Source organism: Mercenaria mercenaria, chromosome 13 (genome assembly GCF_021730395.1).
Source record: "Mercenaria mercenaria strain notata chromosome 13, MADL_Memer_1, whole genome shotgun sequence".
NCBI lineage: Eukaryota > Metazoa > Mollusca > Bivalvia > Venerida > Veneridae > Mercenaria > Mercenaria mercenaria.
Genome location: NC_069373.1, coordinates 53,997,094 through 54,013,087, shown reverse-complemented (window position 1 = coordinate 54,013,087; position 15,994 = coordinate 53,997,094). Strand labels below are relative to the sequence as shown.

The window sequence follows — 15,994 nt, the reverse complement described above, 5'->3', positions numbered from 1 at the left end:
AAAATTATATGTACTATTACTAAAATGGCAGACTTTTCAACAAATAACTGTTATACATGTGGAAGAAAACGTGTATACATAAAAGTGTAATTAGCATATTTTTTTATAAAGAAAACAAAATGAAGAACAAAATGAATCGGTTTAACGAATCTTAAATCTTTTCTTCTAGTTTTCATTAACGTTCCATCCTGAACAAACGTGACGATCTTTGTTGCAAAAGTTGTTCATGTTTTACAAATGATAATTACACATTATGTATACGCATATTTTAATTCAGCGTCAGTACTAAAACGAACTCGAGTACTAAACAGAACTATTTAAACACGTGCAGTATATTTCGAACAGTGATAAAAGTCTAATTATCTTTGATATATTTATGACTTTTCTTTTTTAATTAAAAAATATCTTTATCTTATTGATGGATCACCTTTATTATATTGATGAATCATCGTTATTTAACTGATAAATCATCTTTATTATATTTGCGAATAATCTTTATTATACTGATACATTTTCTTTATCATATTCGCGAATATTCTTCATTATATTGACAAACCCTCTTTATCATATTCACAAATCTTCTTTATCAAATTTACGAATTGTCTTTATTATATTTACGAATTGTCTTTATTATATTTGTGACCTAGGGAAGACCAGTGTATAAACGTTTTATTTGTTCTTGTTTGTCGTAGATTATATACAAAATGTATAAGTATAGTATAAGAAGTATTACGATGGCAGCCAGCTTCATTACGACTGTCGGCTTCATTACCATATAATCAGATTGTATATATTTATCGGATAACGAATTATGGTCAGTGTCGTTTTGTCTAAGAGACACTATATCAACGACATATAAACCGTGAAACATCGTTAAAATGCACTGTATTTAACTGAGATATAACATATTTCTCATTTTTATATTTTACGAATATTCGTACTATTAGGAACTATGAATGATGTTTTCCTCTAGGTGATTACTTGTTAGATTTAGATAAAATATCTTGATATAGGCTGATAGTATCCAAACTTACTTTGATCACTCGTTGCAGATTCTGATTCAAGCAAACAGATTACATTCTAAGTTGTTTTACTTCATTTATTTTAGAAATGTCTTCAGATCGGACAATGTCACATTCTTCTCTCTCATTAGACCTGCTCCTCGGTAAATATCACAAGAAGACTGCACCTCTCAACTTATTCATGATGGCATGCTTGTTCTGCTTAATTTAATAAGACATCAATCATTTGTATTGTAAATGCTACATCACAATGCTATGTCCATTCATATTTTCTTGTCTTAACCCTTACCCTGCTGAATTTCTATAATGAACTTATCCATCTTTTAATTTGGACAGTACCATTAACTGTTACAAGGAGTGCTTACCAAAAACCCACTGACTGAATAGCGAACAGTGCAGATCATGATCAGACTGCAAGTATGTGCAGGCTAATCATGAACTACACTGGTCGCAAAGGCAGAATCAATCGTGTCCAGCATGCTTAGGGATAACAATTCTAAATTACAAACTCTTTGAGTACTAATGAAGCTGACTTTCAGTCCAACACAACATATATAAAAAGAGAGTGCTGTTAGTGTATACAGGTGGCAATAAAAATATCAAACACTAGAAAAGCCAATTCTCTAAAAGTCTTTAAAACTGCTTGTTAACGTACACGTTATGGCAATCGGCATTTTCCGTCCGATTTCGTATGCTCCGTTTACGATCTTTCGGCATGACCCGGCTGTGATGCGCTGCGGCAGAAGGACGCCGAAATTTTTACTAGAATACGTCGTAAGATGACATGTAATGGAAATCTGTGTCAAACCCATATACATGTACATTATCTATATTATCTTATGATTGGGGAAACAGGACAAGATATGCTAAATTGTTCTCCTAGAAATGCAATTATTAGTCCCCTACTCACTGGCGCCAGATCAGAAAGAAAATGCCTCTGTACATGTTATACCCTACCCCTAGGTATTCTATAAGAACCATGGTCGTGAACGGGAAAATATACTAACCCATTTCAATCGCGTATTTCATACCTAAAACACGCAGTTCAGTAAATGTGTACTATTTATATTCAACAAGTGGTAATTTATCTTCCATTGTGTACCGGTCACATTTCTTCAATACTTTTTATCTTAGAAAAACAACGTGTAGTTTACTGTTTTTCAACGTTAAACAAAAAAAAAAACTTGCTTGAACTTCCCTGGTGAAGTTCCGTTCTAGATTACAAAACCATTCTGATTGGCTGATGTGAAATGTATGTCAGTCGTCATTTTACTACACGTGTACACTAAAATGTTCATATGCAGTATAAATGTGCAAAATGAATTAAATAAACAGAATAGATGTATACCAATGTATGATTTCAAATTCAAAATCATATACAAGATGAATTTCATTCATCATTTCGAGTCTTATCGTAAAACTGTGAATATATTGCATTCTGTTTTTGTTTGTTTACATTTCGCTTAACATGTGCACACTGCCGTGACCTCTAGACCGGATGTTCATTAGGGGAGTTCACGCAAGTTTTTTCTGTAACGTTGACTAAAGCATAAAATATATGGAGCATCTCTGCAATATGGAATATTGAGACAATGTGACTGGTGCACGATGGAAGATAAATTATCGCTTGTTTAATATCAATAGTACACATTTACTGAACTGCGTGTTTTAGGTATGAAATACGCGATTGAAATGGGTTAGTATATTTTCCCGTTCACGACCATGGTTCTTATAGAATACCTAGGGGTAGGGTATTATATATACAGAGGCATTTTCTTTCTGATCTGGCGCCAGTGCCCCTACTGGTTGAAAACCAGTTTCGGGGACTATAGGAATGCGCTTTTCTGTCATTCTGTCTTTCCGTCATTCCGTCCCGTCCGTCCGCAATTTCGTGTCCGGTCCATAACTCTTTTATCAATGAAGGGATTTTATTATTACTTGGCACAAATGTTCCCCATGATGAGACGACGTGTCATGTGCAAAACCCGGACCCCTAGCTTAAAGGTCAAGGTCACAATTGGAGGTCAAAGGTCAACAGGGCTTTTTTCCTGTCCGGTCCATAACTCTCTCATCCATGAAGGGATTTTAATATCATTGGCACAATTGTACCTCATAATAAGACGATGTGTCATGCACAACTTTCAGACCCCTAGCTCAAAGGTTAAGGTCACACTTAGTAGTCAAATGTTAACATGGCATGAACAGGGTCTGTTTCGTGTCCGGTCCATAACTCTTTCATCCATGAAGGGATTTTAATATTACTTGACACAAATATTCCCCATGATGTGAAGACGTGTCATGCGCAAAACCTGCACCCCTAACTTAAAGGTCAAGGTCACAATTGGAGGTCAAAGGTCAACAGGGCTTTTTTCCTGTCCGGTCCATAACTCTCTCATCCATGAAGAGATTTTAATATCAATTGGCAAAATTGTATGTCATAATAAGACGATGTGTCATGCACAACTTTCAGACCTCTAGCTCAAAGGTCAAGGTCACACTTAGTAGTCAAATGTTAACATGGCATGAACAGGGTCTGTTTCATGTCCGGTCCATAACTCTGTCATTCATTTCGGGATTTCAGTATTACTTGGCACAGATGTTCTCCGTGATGAGACAACGTGTCATGCGCTGTTACAACCACATTTGTAATAAAAACCAGATTTGTAATAATTATAACATTTCTCGTTTTTATTACAAAAGTGGTTGCAAAGGTTCAACCACATTTGTAATAAAAAACGCAAACATTATTTTTTTCGGCAGATGTGTTTTCCCACGTGATATTCAAGCTTATGCATGCGTTATTAAGCTCGTGCAGGACGAATTGAACTATCAATGGTCGTTTAAGACTCCAAATGTTTTACCTGAAATCCTTGTTCATGGACATATTTTACTTTAGAAATTATTACATTTCTCGTTTTTATTACAAAAGTGGTTGCAAAGGTTCAACCACATTTGTAATAACCAGATTTGTAATAAAAATCGCAAACATTTTTTTTCCGGAGATGTGTTTTCCCACTTGATATTCAAGCTTATGCGTGCGTTATTAAGCACGTGCAGGTCGAATTAAACTGTCCTGAGTCATTTAAGACTCCAAATGTTTTACCTGATATCCCTGTTCATGGACATATTTTACTTTGAAAAATTATTACATTTTTCGTTTTTATAACAAAAGCGGTTGCAAAGGTTCAACCACATTTGTAATAACCAGATTTGTAATAAAAATCGCAAACACTTTTTGTCGAGAGATGTGTTTTCCCACGTGATATTCAAGTTTATGCAAATGTTACTAAGCACGTGCACGTCGAATTAAACTGTCCTGGGTCATTTAAGACTCCAAATGTTTTACCTGAATTCTTTGTTCATGGACATATTTTACTTTAAAAAATTATTACATTTCTCGTTGTTATTACAAGAGTGGTTGCAAAGGTTCAACCACATTTGTAATAACCAGATTTGTAATAAAAATCGCAAACACTTTTTTTCGAGAGATGTGTTTTCCCACGTGATATTCAAGCTTATGCATACGTTATTAAGCACGTGCAGGTCGAATTGAACTGTCATGGTTCATTTAAGACTCCAAATGTTTTACCTGAAATCCTTGTTCAAGGACATATTTTACTTTAGAAAATTATAATATTTCTCGTTTTTATTACAAAAAGTGGTTGCAAAGGTTCAACCACATTTGTAATAACCAGATTTGTAATAAAAATTGCAAACACTTTTTTTCGTGAGATGTGTTTTCCCACGTGATATTCAAGCTTATGCCTACGTTATTAAGCACGTGCAGGTCGAACTAAACTGTCATGGGTCATTTAAGACTCCAAATGTTTTACCCTAAATCCATGTTCATGGACATATTTTATTTGAGAAAATTATAACATTTCTCGTTTTTATTACAAAAGTGGTTGCAAAGGTTCAACCACATTTGTAATAAAAAACGCAAACATTATTTTTTTCGGCAGATGTGTTTTCCCACGTGATATTCAAGCTTATGCATGCGTTATTAAGCTCGTGCAGGTCGAATTGAACTGTCATGGGTCATTTAAGACTCCAAATGTTTTACCTGAAATCCTTGTTCATGGACATATTTTACTTTAGAAATTATTACATTTCTCGTTTTTATTACAAAAGTGGTTGCAAAGGTTCAACCACATTTGTAATAACCAGATTTGTAATAAAAATCGCAAACATTTTTTTTCCGGAGATGTGTTTTCCCACTTGATATTCAAGCTTATGCGTGCGTTATTAAGCACGTGCAGGTCGAATTAAACTGTCCTGAGTCATTTAAGACTCCAAATGTTTTACCTGATATCCCTGTTCATGGACATATTTTACTTTGAAAAATTATTACATTTTTCGTTTTTATAACAAAAGCGGTTGCAAAGGTTCAACCACATTTGTAATAACCAGATTTGTAATAAAAATCGCAAACACTTTTTGTCGAGAGATGTGTTTTCCCACGTGATATTCAAGTTTATGCAAATGTTACTAAGCACGTGCACGTCGAATTAAACTGTCCTGAGTCATTTAAGACTCCAAATGTTTTACCTGAATTCTTTGTTCATGGACATATTTTACTTAAAAAAATTATTACATTTCTCGTTGTTATTACAAGAGTGGTTGCAAAGGTTCAACCACATTTGTAATAACCAGATTTGTAATAAAAATCGCAAACACTTTTTTTCGAGAGATGTGTTTTCCCACGTGATATTCAAGCTTATGCATACGTTATTAAGCACGTGCAGGTCGAATTGAACTGTCATGGGTCATTTAAGACTCCAAATGTTTTACCTGAAATCCTTGTTCATGGACATATTTTACTTTAGAAAATTATTATATTTCTCGTTTTTATTACAAAAAGTGGTTGCAAAGGTTCAACCACATTTGTAATAACCAGATTTGTAATAAAACTTGCAAACACTTTTTTTCGTGAGATGTGTTTTCCCACGTGATATTCAAGCTTATGCCTACGTTATTAAGCACGTGCAGGTCGAACTAAACTGTCATGGGTCATTTAAGACTCCAAATGTTTTACCCTAAATCCATGTTCATGGACATATTTTATTTCAGAAAATTATAACATTTCTCGTTTTTATTACAAAAGTGGTTGCAAAGGTTCAACCACATTTGTAATAACCAGATTTGTAATAAAAATCGCAAACACTTTTTTTTCTCGAGAGATGTGTTTTCCCACGTGATATTCATGCAAGCTTTTGCATGCGTTATTAAGCACGTGCAGGTCGAATTAAACTGTCCTGGGTCATTTTAGAACTCCAAATGTTTTACCTGATATGTGGTTATTACAAATGTGGTTGAACCTTTGCAACCGCTTTTGTAATAAAAACGAGAAATGTAATAATTTTTTTAAGTAAACTATCTCCATGAACAGGGATTTCAGGTAAAACATTTGGAGTCTTAAATGACTCAGGACAGTTTAATTCGACCTGCACGTGCTTAATAACGCATGCGTAAGCTTGAATATCACGTGGGAAAACACATCTCCGGAAAAGAAAAGTTTGCGACTTTTATTACAAATCTGGTTATTACAGATGTGGTTGAACCTTTGCAACCACTTTTGTAATAACAACGAGAAATGTAATAATTTTCTGAAATAAAATATGTCCATGAACAAGGATTTCGGGTAAAAACATTTATAGTCTTATATGACCCATGACAGTTTAGTTCGACCTGCACGTGCTTAATAACGTATGCATAAGCTTGAATATCACGTGGGAAAACACATCTCTCGAAAAAAAGTGTTTGCGATTTTTATTACAAATCTGGTTATTACAAATGTGGTTGAACCTTTGCAACCACTTTTGTAATAACATCGAGAAATGTAATGATTTTTTAAAGTAAAATATGTCCATGAACAAGGATTTCAGGTAAAACATTTGGAGTCTTAAATGACTCAGGACAGTTTAATTCGACCTGCACGTGCTTAATAACGCATGCATAAGCTTGAATATCACGTGGGAAAACACATCTCTCGAAAAAAAAGTGTTTGCGATTTTTATTACAAATCTGGTTATTACAAATGTGGTTGAACCTTTGCAACCACTTTTTTCTAAAATAAAATATGTCCATGAACAAGGATTTCGGGTAAAACATTTGGAGTCTTATATGACCCATGACAGTTTAGTTCGACCTGCACGTGCTTAATAACGTATGCATAAGCTTGAATATCACGTGGGAAAACACATCTCCCGAAAAAAATGTTTGCGAGTTTTATTACAAATCTGGTTAACCACTTTTGTAATAAGAACGAGAAATGTAATAATTATTACAAATCTGGTTTTTATTACAAATCTGGTTGTAACAATGCGCCAATCCCGGAGCCATTGCTCAAAGGTCAAGGTCATACTTAGAGGTCAAATGTCTAATTCAAGAAGGACTTTGTCTGGAGCATTTCTTCTTTATGCATGGAGGGATTTTAATGTAACTTGGCACAAATGTTCACCACCATAAGACAAATTGTCTTGCGCAGGAATCAGGTCGCTAGGTCTAAGGTCAAGGTCATACTTAGAGGTCAAAGGTCAAATTCAAGAATGACTTTGTCCGGAGCATTTCTTCTTCATGCATGGAGAGATTTTGATGTAACTTGGCACAAATGTTCACCACCATGAGGCACACTTTTTAGAATTACGTCCCTTTGTTGTTACTATAAATAGATTACATTGTAACTTTTTTATTACTGGCCGTAGGGAAAAATCGAGACCACTTTTCTGTGGTACAACATGCATGTTACATCCAATATTTAGGTGTATTTTGATCTATCTCTACCTGGTAAAGATTTTCTTGTGAACTTACATTTTTATAGATATTTTTTTTTAGGATTAATTTCACTTTGTTGTTACTATAAATAACTTTTATGATAACTTTTTGTATAATCGGCCAAAAAATTCCAAATGAAAACAACTGTACGTTTTTATATATGCAAATTTTAATCCAAGTGCTTTGTTATATCATATTGTATATATAGTACAATATTGTTTATACATCATTGACAAATATCAGTTCATTATGTTATACTGCAGTAGAGAAAATTAGGTGCCTTCCAGTAGGGGACTTTGTATTGCATGGCAATACTTCATTCACTTGTTTAAACAGAATTCTCGTAATTGAACTTTTATCAAAAATGTACTGAAATTTTGATTATTATGACGTCATTAACAATGAAGAATTCAGCTTATATCCCTTTTAAAAAGTATATTAATATTTGTTCGAATTTAAGGTGTAATACATGGTATTTTTCATGCCAGTGGATTTTTTTTTTCAAACTTCAGTAAATAAAGATTAAATCATGTATATCAGAAAAACGGATTTTATTCACAAAATATTTTGCGTTGACGTGAAAACAAATTTGCGCTTTGGAAATTTTAACAAATGTTGAAATGGTCATTACTTTTTTAATTATAAACCGTTTTGTTAAATCTTTCACTGTCAATATTTACTTAAAAGACTTTAAAACATTTCATGCCTTTCCCTTAAATGCAAGAAGTTTGATCAAGAAACGTCATAAAATTAGATCAGGTAATTTTTTTTTAATTTTCCTTGTCATTCTTAGTAGGAAATGGCCCTAGATTTGGCCTAGGATAAATAACAATGAGCCCTTAATTTTCCGTCCAACCTCTTCTCATACTATTTTCGTATATTCAATATTATAGTTTCATGCAATGCATGCACGTGTTTAAAATTCATACTTACCATTTCAGAAGGATTTGTATATCCGACGTCTTTGAATGAAATATATACTAACTAACAGAAACCGATCGAATTCTAACAGCTTTCCGATGAAATTCTTCTATCACATGTATGACTATGTAATTGATCTTTTGTCACAGAAGCTAAAGTCCTAAAATACCCCTCCATACTGAAATCCAATAATAGTAGATTATAAAAAAAAATTATTAAAGCGAAAAAGATGTACTTTAATTCTGTTATTGTCAAATTTGTCAATCTTCCTAAAACATAATCCAAATATCTATGTCATTGTTATTCAAAATTTATAAAATCCTGCAAGTTAATTGACAGAAATTTTTTCTTTGATTTGGAACCGTTCTATTCTTGGACGTTTGTTTGAATTGCCAGCGTCTGTCAAACATGCAATAATATCAGGATTGGTTACAAGGCGACTGGATAGATAGCTATTGGATTAGGTCTCTCTCTCTCTCTAACAAGTAGAGTTTAGTTGTGTTTGATTTATTTACCGTTTCAAGTACTGCTTGTTTATTTATTTACTGAATTTCAATACTATGTACACATACATTTATTGAAGATATTTTGTTTAACGTTTTATAATATTCTACTAAGTTTAAACTGTGTTTTATAATACGATAATACTTTAACATTTTTTTTCATTGAACTCTGACAAAAATATTTTTTTTTAATCGAATTCTGACAAAAAAAATTTTCCACTGAATTCTGACAAAAATATCATTTTTACCGAATTCTGACAAAAATAGTTTTTTTCCATTGAATTCTGACAAAAATATCAGTTGCTTATATGTATAACAAAAATCTATTTGATTGTAAGTATAAGCATAGATTCCAAGCAATCAAAGTATAGCATACTCGGCCTGACAGTTCTTGAGGGGTAATGTTCCAAACGCTCCTAATTCACACAGCGGTTTTGCAGTAACGGAAACATTTACTCTGTTCTTCGCTCATTTTTGTTTAAAAATAACAAAAAAAACTTTGTATATAAAACTTGCTGTTTCACACAGTATGACAATATAACATACAGCGGATAATATTGATAGAAAGTGGTTTTCATAAGATATGAAATTTTTTAAAAAATGTGATTGTTATATACCATGATGTATTTTACCTTAATTTTGCTCTTGGTGGATTAGAATTCGATTGAAAATAAATGCTTCAGAGCTTTAACTGGCAATCTCAGGTCGTCATCAGATCTCAAAATTTTATGTCTTGTTTGAAACTACAAGTACGTGTATATAGTTTTTATTGTATGTTGTTTGCGGCGTAATCATCTCATTCCATATATGTATTTGTTGCTTTTTTCGCAATCATATGCAAAACTTAAACCAAATGAGTTTAGTTGAACTTGTGTGTTTATTTTTTGTTTGTTTGAGAGCAACTGTGTCATTCTACTAATTCATCACCTTTATTGCATACACAGCATATTTCTTTTTAATGGGTCATTTGAGCGCTGATAAATCAAAGATGCTGCGGCAAAACAGCTATTAAAGACTATTTTAAAGTCACCATATCCATTAATGAACGTATTCAATCATCTGCACTCTCTGCTAAGAAGATATAATTCAAAACCTTTTCTGGTCTGTCAGTTATTTTATTACTGCTACTTCTATTAAGGTTTTTCCCATTTTATTCTAGGACAGGTATTCATCACCTGATGTTTGCGTTGAATAGGGCACGATTAATACACATTCTTTCTACGTCATCTATCGATTGGACATCATGAAACAATTTCAGTATACAGCTGATGACGCACGTGAACGAACTGTTGTGTATTTAAAATGCCACACATATTTATTTGTTTTACATAAACACAAAATAATAGTTTGACGTTTTTCCCACGTTATATTCTTGCTGTGTATATGAGATCAAAATGACAAAAGTTCAATTATATCAAAATAAACGTATTACTTCAAAGTCTTGCCAACCATAAAGACTTTTGAGCCGCACCATGAGAAAACCGGCATAGTGCATTTGCGACCAGCATGGATCAAGACCAGCCTGCGCATCCGCGCAGTCTGGCCAGGATCCATGCTGTTCGCTTTCAAAGCCTATTGCAGTTAGAGAAACCGTTAGCGAACAGCATGGATCCTGACCAGACTGTGCGGATGCGCAGGCTGGTCTGGATCCATGCTGGTCGCAAATGCACTATGTTGGTTTTCTCATGATGCGGCTCATTTAACAAATTATACCATATATGCAGAAAATTGACATCTACGTGTTGATAATGTTGTCAGGCATATTATGTAGTTACAAATAATGAAGTAATTTTGTGTGGTGTAAAAACACTGTTAGCATTTAACTCAGTAGTTAGCGTGGCTAAAGGCAAACATCGCAAAGCAGTCACCAGCAAAGTGACAATGTGTTGGAAATGTGGTAGGAATTTCAACAACAACGCGTAAAAACGACATAAATTTTGTCTATAGTAATTTATCGCATCAAAGTTTCGGCTAAAGCCTTCATTAGGCTAATTGATACACAAATATATTTAATATATATATATATATTTAATACGTTGGAAAGACATAACTGGTCTTATGGATTTAAACAGTTTTTATTATAACAGTAGGAGCTTCACATTGTGCATATCCAAGCGAGAGTAACTCTGAATTCAAAGAAATGAAACAATTTTTTTTTTTCAAAATAATAAAACAAAACCTTTTCCTCACAACTGACCAGATTTAACAGCACATTTTCAAGTTTCTGAAAAAGACCATGAATAATTTGTTCCATGCCATTATTGTATAAGTTATTACATTATTTGATTTTTGTCTTTTTTATCAAAAGCTACCCGCCAATAATTTATTTGATGAATTCCAATACCTTCGTCAACATGAATTTTATATAAAACATCTGACAACGAGAAATAGAAAGCCAGTAAATCTTAATCATATTTCCAGTCATTACCATGCACAAAATGTAAAAGTGAAAAAGAATTAGTGTTATACTGTTTTATATACATTATCAACTTTTTATGTGAATGATTGGTTACGCTTTGGTTACGAATATGCCAGAGCTAGGGGAAAGAGGTGGGACGAGGGCGAAAGGTGTTTCGTTTTGGTTACGTTTATGTAAGCGCTAGGGGGCGCAAGAGGTGTTTGGCTTTGGTAACATTTTTGTTGCTTGGAGGAAAGGGGCGCGAGAAGTATTTGGTTTTAGTAACATCCAAGCCAGTGCTAGGGGCATGAGAGATGTTATAATTCCAGTATCACGCTAAACATTTGATCTGTTTAGCCGAGATGCTCACACACTTTGGTTCGGAGAGCAAAATTAGTGAAATGAAAAATCGATGCAAAAAGATGTTTACTTTTGAATTTTTAAGAATTTAATCATTTTTCAAGGAATCATAAGCATTAAATTACTCGTACTGTTTCCGGTGTTCATACATGTGCAAACCCTGCTTTCAACGTAAAGCCCGATTTACCTTTATTAAAGTACTCAGCCAATTAAAGGAAGCAGACAGAAGATGCCTTATCAAACTAAATCTTGGTATGATAGTCACTATATGAATAAACATTGTCGCGAAAACATGGGACAAATAGTGTGATCAAAAACCTGAACACGAAAATCTAATTATCTCACCTTATCTTTAACAAGAATGAATACAATTAAAACGAAAAATGAAATATGACATTTTAAAACACGTTTCATGTGTTTTCCGAACCTGGCATACATAGGTCAGGTTAGAAAATTAACGAAAACTGCACACTTACGTCAAAGGGTAATTAATAATTTATCTATATCATTTAAGCATGCCATTAAAATATAAGAAACATCAGTTCCACAAGATTTAAAGAGGATTTTGATATTCATCTACTGTTCCGCTTATGTATCCCTTTAGAGGTACTTATAAGTTAATTTACAAAGTTACACAGAAACGCAATGTACTGTAGTTTCTACCAGAGAACAGGAGAATTACAAAGCTAACTCAATTTTCATTCAACCTTTCGACTATTTTTATTAGTCTTCTTCAGCAAGTAAACAAATATGATATGAAATAAACAACGTCATGAATATATGACGTCATAAAAGATGATAGTTTGTACCAGTAATACAAATAAAAACTATTTCTTGTGTAAGGTACAATGATCGTCAAACTCCATTGTGGAACAATCAGAAAACTGCAACTCTTAAATTACTTATGCTAGACGTTTATGTAGGAGGAAAAGTATAAGAACAACCACGACTTGTATTATTTTTCAAAATCATTGTGCATTGTCATTTTCAGTGTTTAATGTTACACGATATCAGAGAAGAGAATTCGTTGTATGAAGACAGGTTAGTCCTTCCGGTTGAACTCAACATGAACAGTATTTACGGTGGAACATTTATCAAATCATGAACTTACTCAGTTAAAGTGTATTTGTTGTTGACAGTTATAATAAATCTCCCGGTAATATTATATCTTCTATAAAACGCTAGTATTAAAAGCGTTTCATAGTAGTGGCCAAATAAATCTCATTTAAATGTTCCCAAAGGACGAGGACCCATATGAAATTATTCTGGAACTACGTTGTCTGTTTGATATATAGACGAAAATTGTGTTTCTACTAATTGGAAATGACATTACTCGATGAAGCTTTCTTTGTGGATTTTTTTTTTCGGCGACGCCGTCTAAATTCGTTTTCGTTACCTATGTCACGTGACTTCAGTTTGCAAATCAAAGTACTTGATAACGCATTAAAGATAATTTATCAAAATGGAAGATTTATGCAACACTCTGCCTGATTGGACGAGAGTGTCAATTTCTTTCACTCTGTTGATTGTGCTACGCGGAGTGAAATGTAGACAAAGCGTTTATTCTAGACGCTGTTCACAGTTTTAAAGCTAACTTTGGCTCAGTACATTTAGCAAGAATATTGATATATCTCAAAATGATAAGTAAGTTTAATAAATATGATAAAAACCTGTTCAAATACCAACATATCTCAAATTAAAGAAAGAGCTGAATACGGTCTGCGTATCACATGAATAAGGGTGTGATAAGAGTCTTTTATGTAGAGAAGTGCTTTTTAAAAAAAATTTCCTTGTTACAATTGTCGTCTGTAGATGAAAAAGTTTCTTGCTTTTATGACTTATTCCGATTGCATACTAAAATGAGTACTTGTTTGCTTTGACATATTTGTTATAAATTATTTAACTGATTTATTATATATGAATATTTTTCTTTAGTATGGTATGCAAATGTTGAACACAGCTGAAATCTGTTTCATTATATATATGCTATATAATGACTGAATCTCATTACACTGAAATGAAGGTACATTGCATACAGTTATCTATGTGATATGACTACGGTCAAACTTTGCTTATGAAACAGAAATATTGAAATAATTACAATTGTATGTTTTGCTTGACCTTCACTTTTTTATAGGTGTGACGTCATTGTCCAAAGATTCACGAAAAGCGAATATGCATTTGTTAAAGCGGGATCAGTTGGCCTATTTTAGAAATAAATAAAAATAATAAATAAAAACATCCTTTAATTGATTTTTTCTCATGTATTCTAATCAAACTTGATTTGTAGCATCTTTATTAGGCCCGCAGCCAACTTTTTTCAGCTGGGACATTTGACCCCTTTTAGGGGCTGCTAGAGCTAAAACTAGAAATGCCTTTATACAGCGTCTCATGAACAGCTTGGTGGATCTTTGTCATACTTGGTCTGGAGCATCATTATAAGATCCTCTTCCAAATTTATTTACATAGGAACTTGGGCCCTATTAGTGACCACTATAGCTAAAAGTATATATGCCTTTCTTCGCATTAACCACTAAAATGTAATGCATTTTTATCAAACTCGATGTGTAACAATATCGTAAGGTCTCCTGCTATTTTGTTACAAATGGGGATAGGGACCAATTTAGCTAAAAATATAAACACGTTTAATGACCTCTTCTCATGAACCGCTTCATGAATCTTCATCAAACTACTGCTGTAATTATTCGTCTAAGGATAAACGAAACAAAATTGCAACCCTACGAAACCTTTGCGAAAAATTAAAAGAGAACCATTTAAATTGTTAAAGTGCGGTGTTTAGTTTTGCAATTTGAAAAATGTTAGATGAAAGATGAATGTTAGATAAAACAATTCATAAACTTCTTTCCTTATTACAATTCGCCGAGTATCATTTTTAAAGATATTTCTTGTTTGATCTTAGGAAGATTTATTTGCATTGAGTTTTCGTAATCATTCTCAGTCAAGAACACAACAAATAGATGTGCATGTAACAAGCAACAATTTAGCCTGATATTAATGGATACCCCCGCTTGTATAAAAACTTTGTTTTCATAATTCAACTTTAATAAAGCAGTCGGGATAATATTTGTTAAAACTTAGCCAAAACGTCAATGTAGTTGTCATGCAATTGACGAAAGTCAATTACTTGCCTTTAAACGTTTGTGTCTTGCCTTTAAACGTTTGTTACCTTCTGTAAAGGCATTGCGTACACGTGTGCATAATTTTAGTTTATTTTAATAGTTTTACACGGGACTATTTGTGTTTGACATATTGTGAGTTTTTGTTATCAGTGTGCTTGCATGCCTGTGTTACGGATTCACCTGGCGGGGATAACTTTTATATACACTGTAACTGAACTTAAGTTTGGAGCCACTGACCTTTCATAGGCGGTGCCCCTATTTGTTCCTTTTTTATTGTTTTATTTTGTTTACGAGTTTTGTGTAAATGCAAATCAACAATACATATTCTGCTGTTCAGTTTCGTTTGGTGGGTCTACTTTCTTTGAACGTTGCTATTCCTAAAGGATCTTTATCATTGTTGAAATGAACACGAATGACGAAATGAGCCGCGCCATGAGAAAATCAACATAGTGGTTTTGCGACCAGCATGGATCCAGACCAGCCTGCGCATCCGCGCAGTCTGGTCAGGATCCAAGCTGTTCGCTAACGGTTTCTATAATTGCAATAGGCTTTGAAAGCGAACAGCATGGATGCGCAGGCTGGTCTGGATCCATGCTGGTCGCAAAGCCACTATGTTGGTTTTCCCATGGCGCGGCTCAAATATGTTTAACATATAAGGCTAATTATACAGACCAAAAAGTAGTCCATTAGCGATAGAAAATATACTGTATTTAATGGTCTTAAAGATGAGTTCAATTTCATTCTAGATTGTTCATCTTGTATTTTTTGTACAATTTACGTACTCAATACATCAACATGTACTTTTAAATCAGTCCAGTTTGTTTAAACTGAAGCAACTCATGAAAAATGTTATTAAGAGTTTAAGTATGTTTAAAT

General features: G+C 33.4%; 1 protein-coding gene across 5 annotated transcripts in view; it reads right to left on the bottom strand.

The window, feature by feature from the left end:
- LOC123529574 (guanylate cyclase soluble subunit beta-2-like) overlaps positions 1 to 15,994 on the bottom strand; it is a 115,430-nt gene that overhangs the window by 29,758 nt on the left and 69,678 nt on the right. Inside the window, exon 1 of one of the 5 annotated variants that reach the window (XM_045309946.2) lies at positions 8,730 to 9,142. The exons of the other annotated variants lie outside the window; for them this stretch is intronic. Within the exon in view, the coding sequence (XP_045165881.1) occupies positions 8,730 to 8,732 (3 nt within the window). The 5' untranslated portion in view covers positions 8,733 to 9,142. Of the gene's footprint in view, positions 1 to 8,729; positions 9,143 to 15,994 lie in introns of those variants that run through there. 5 annotated transcript variants of the gene reach the window in all.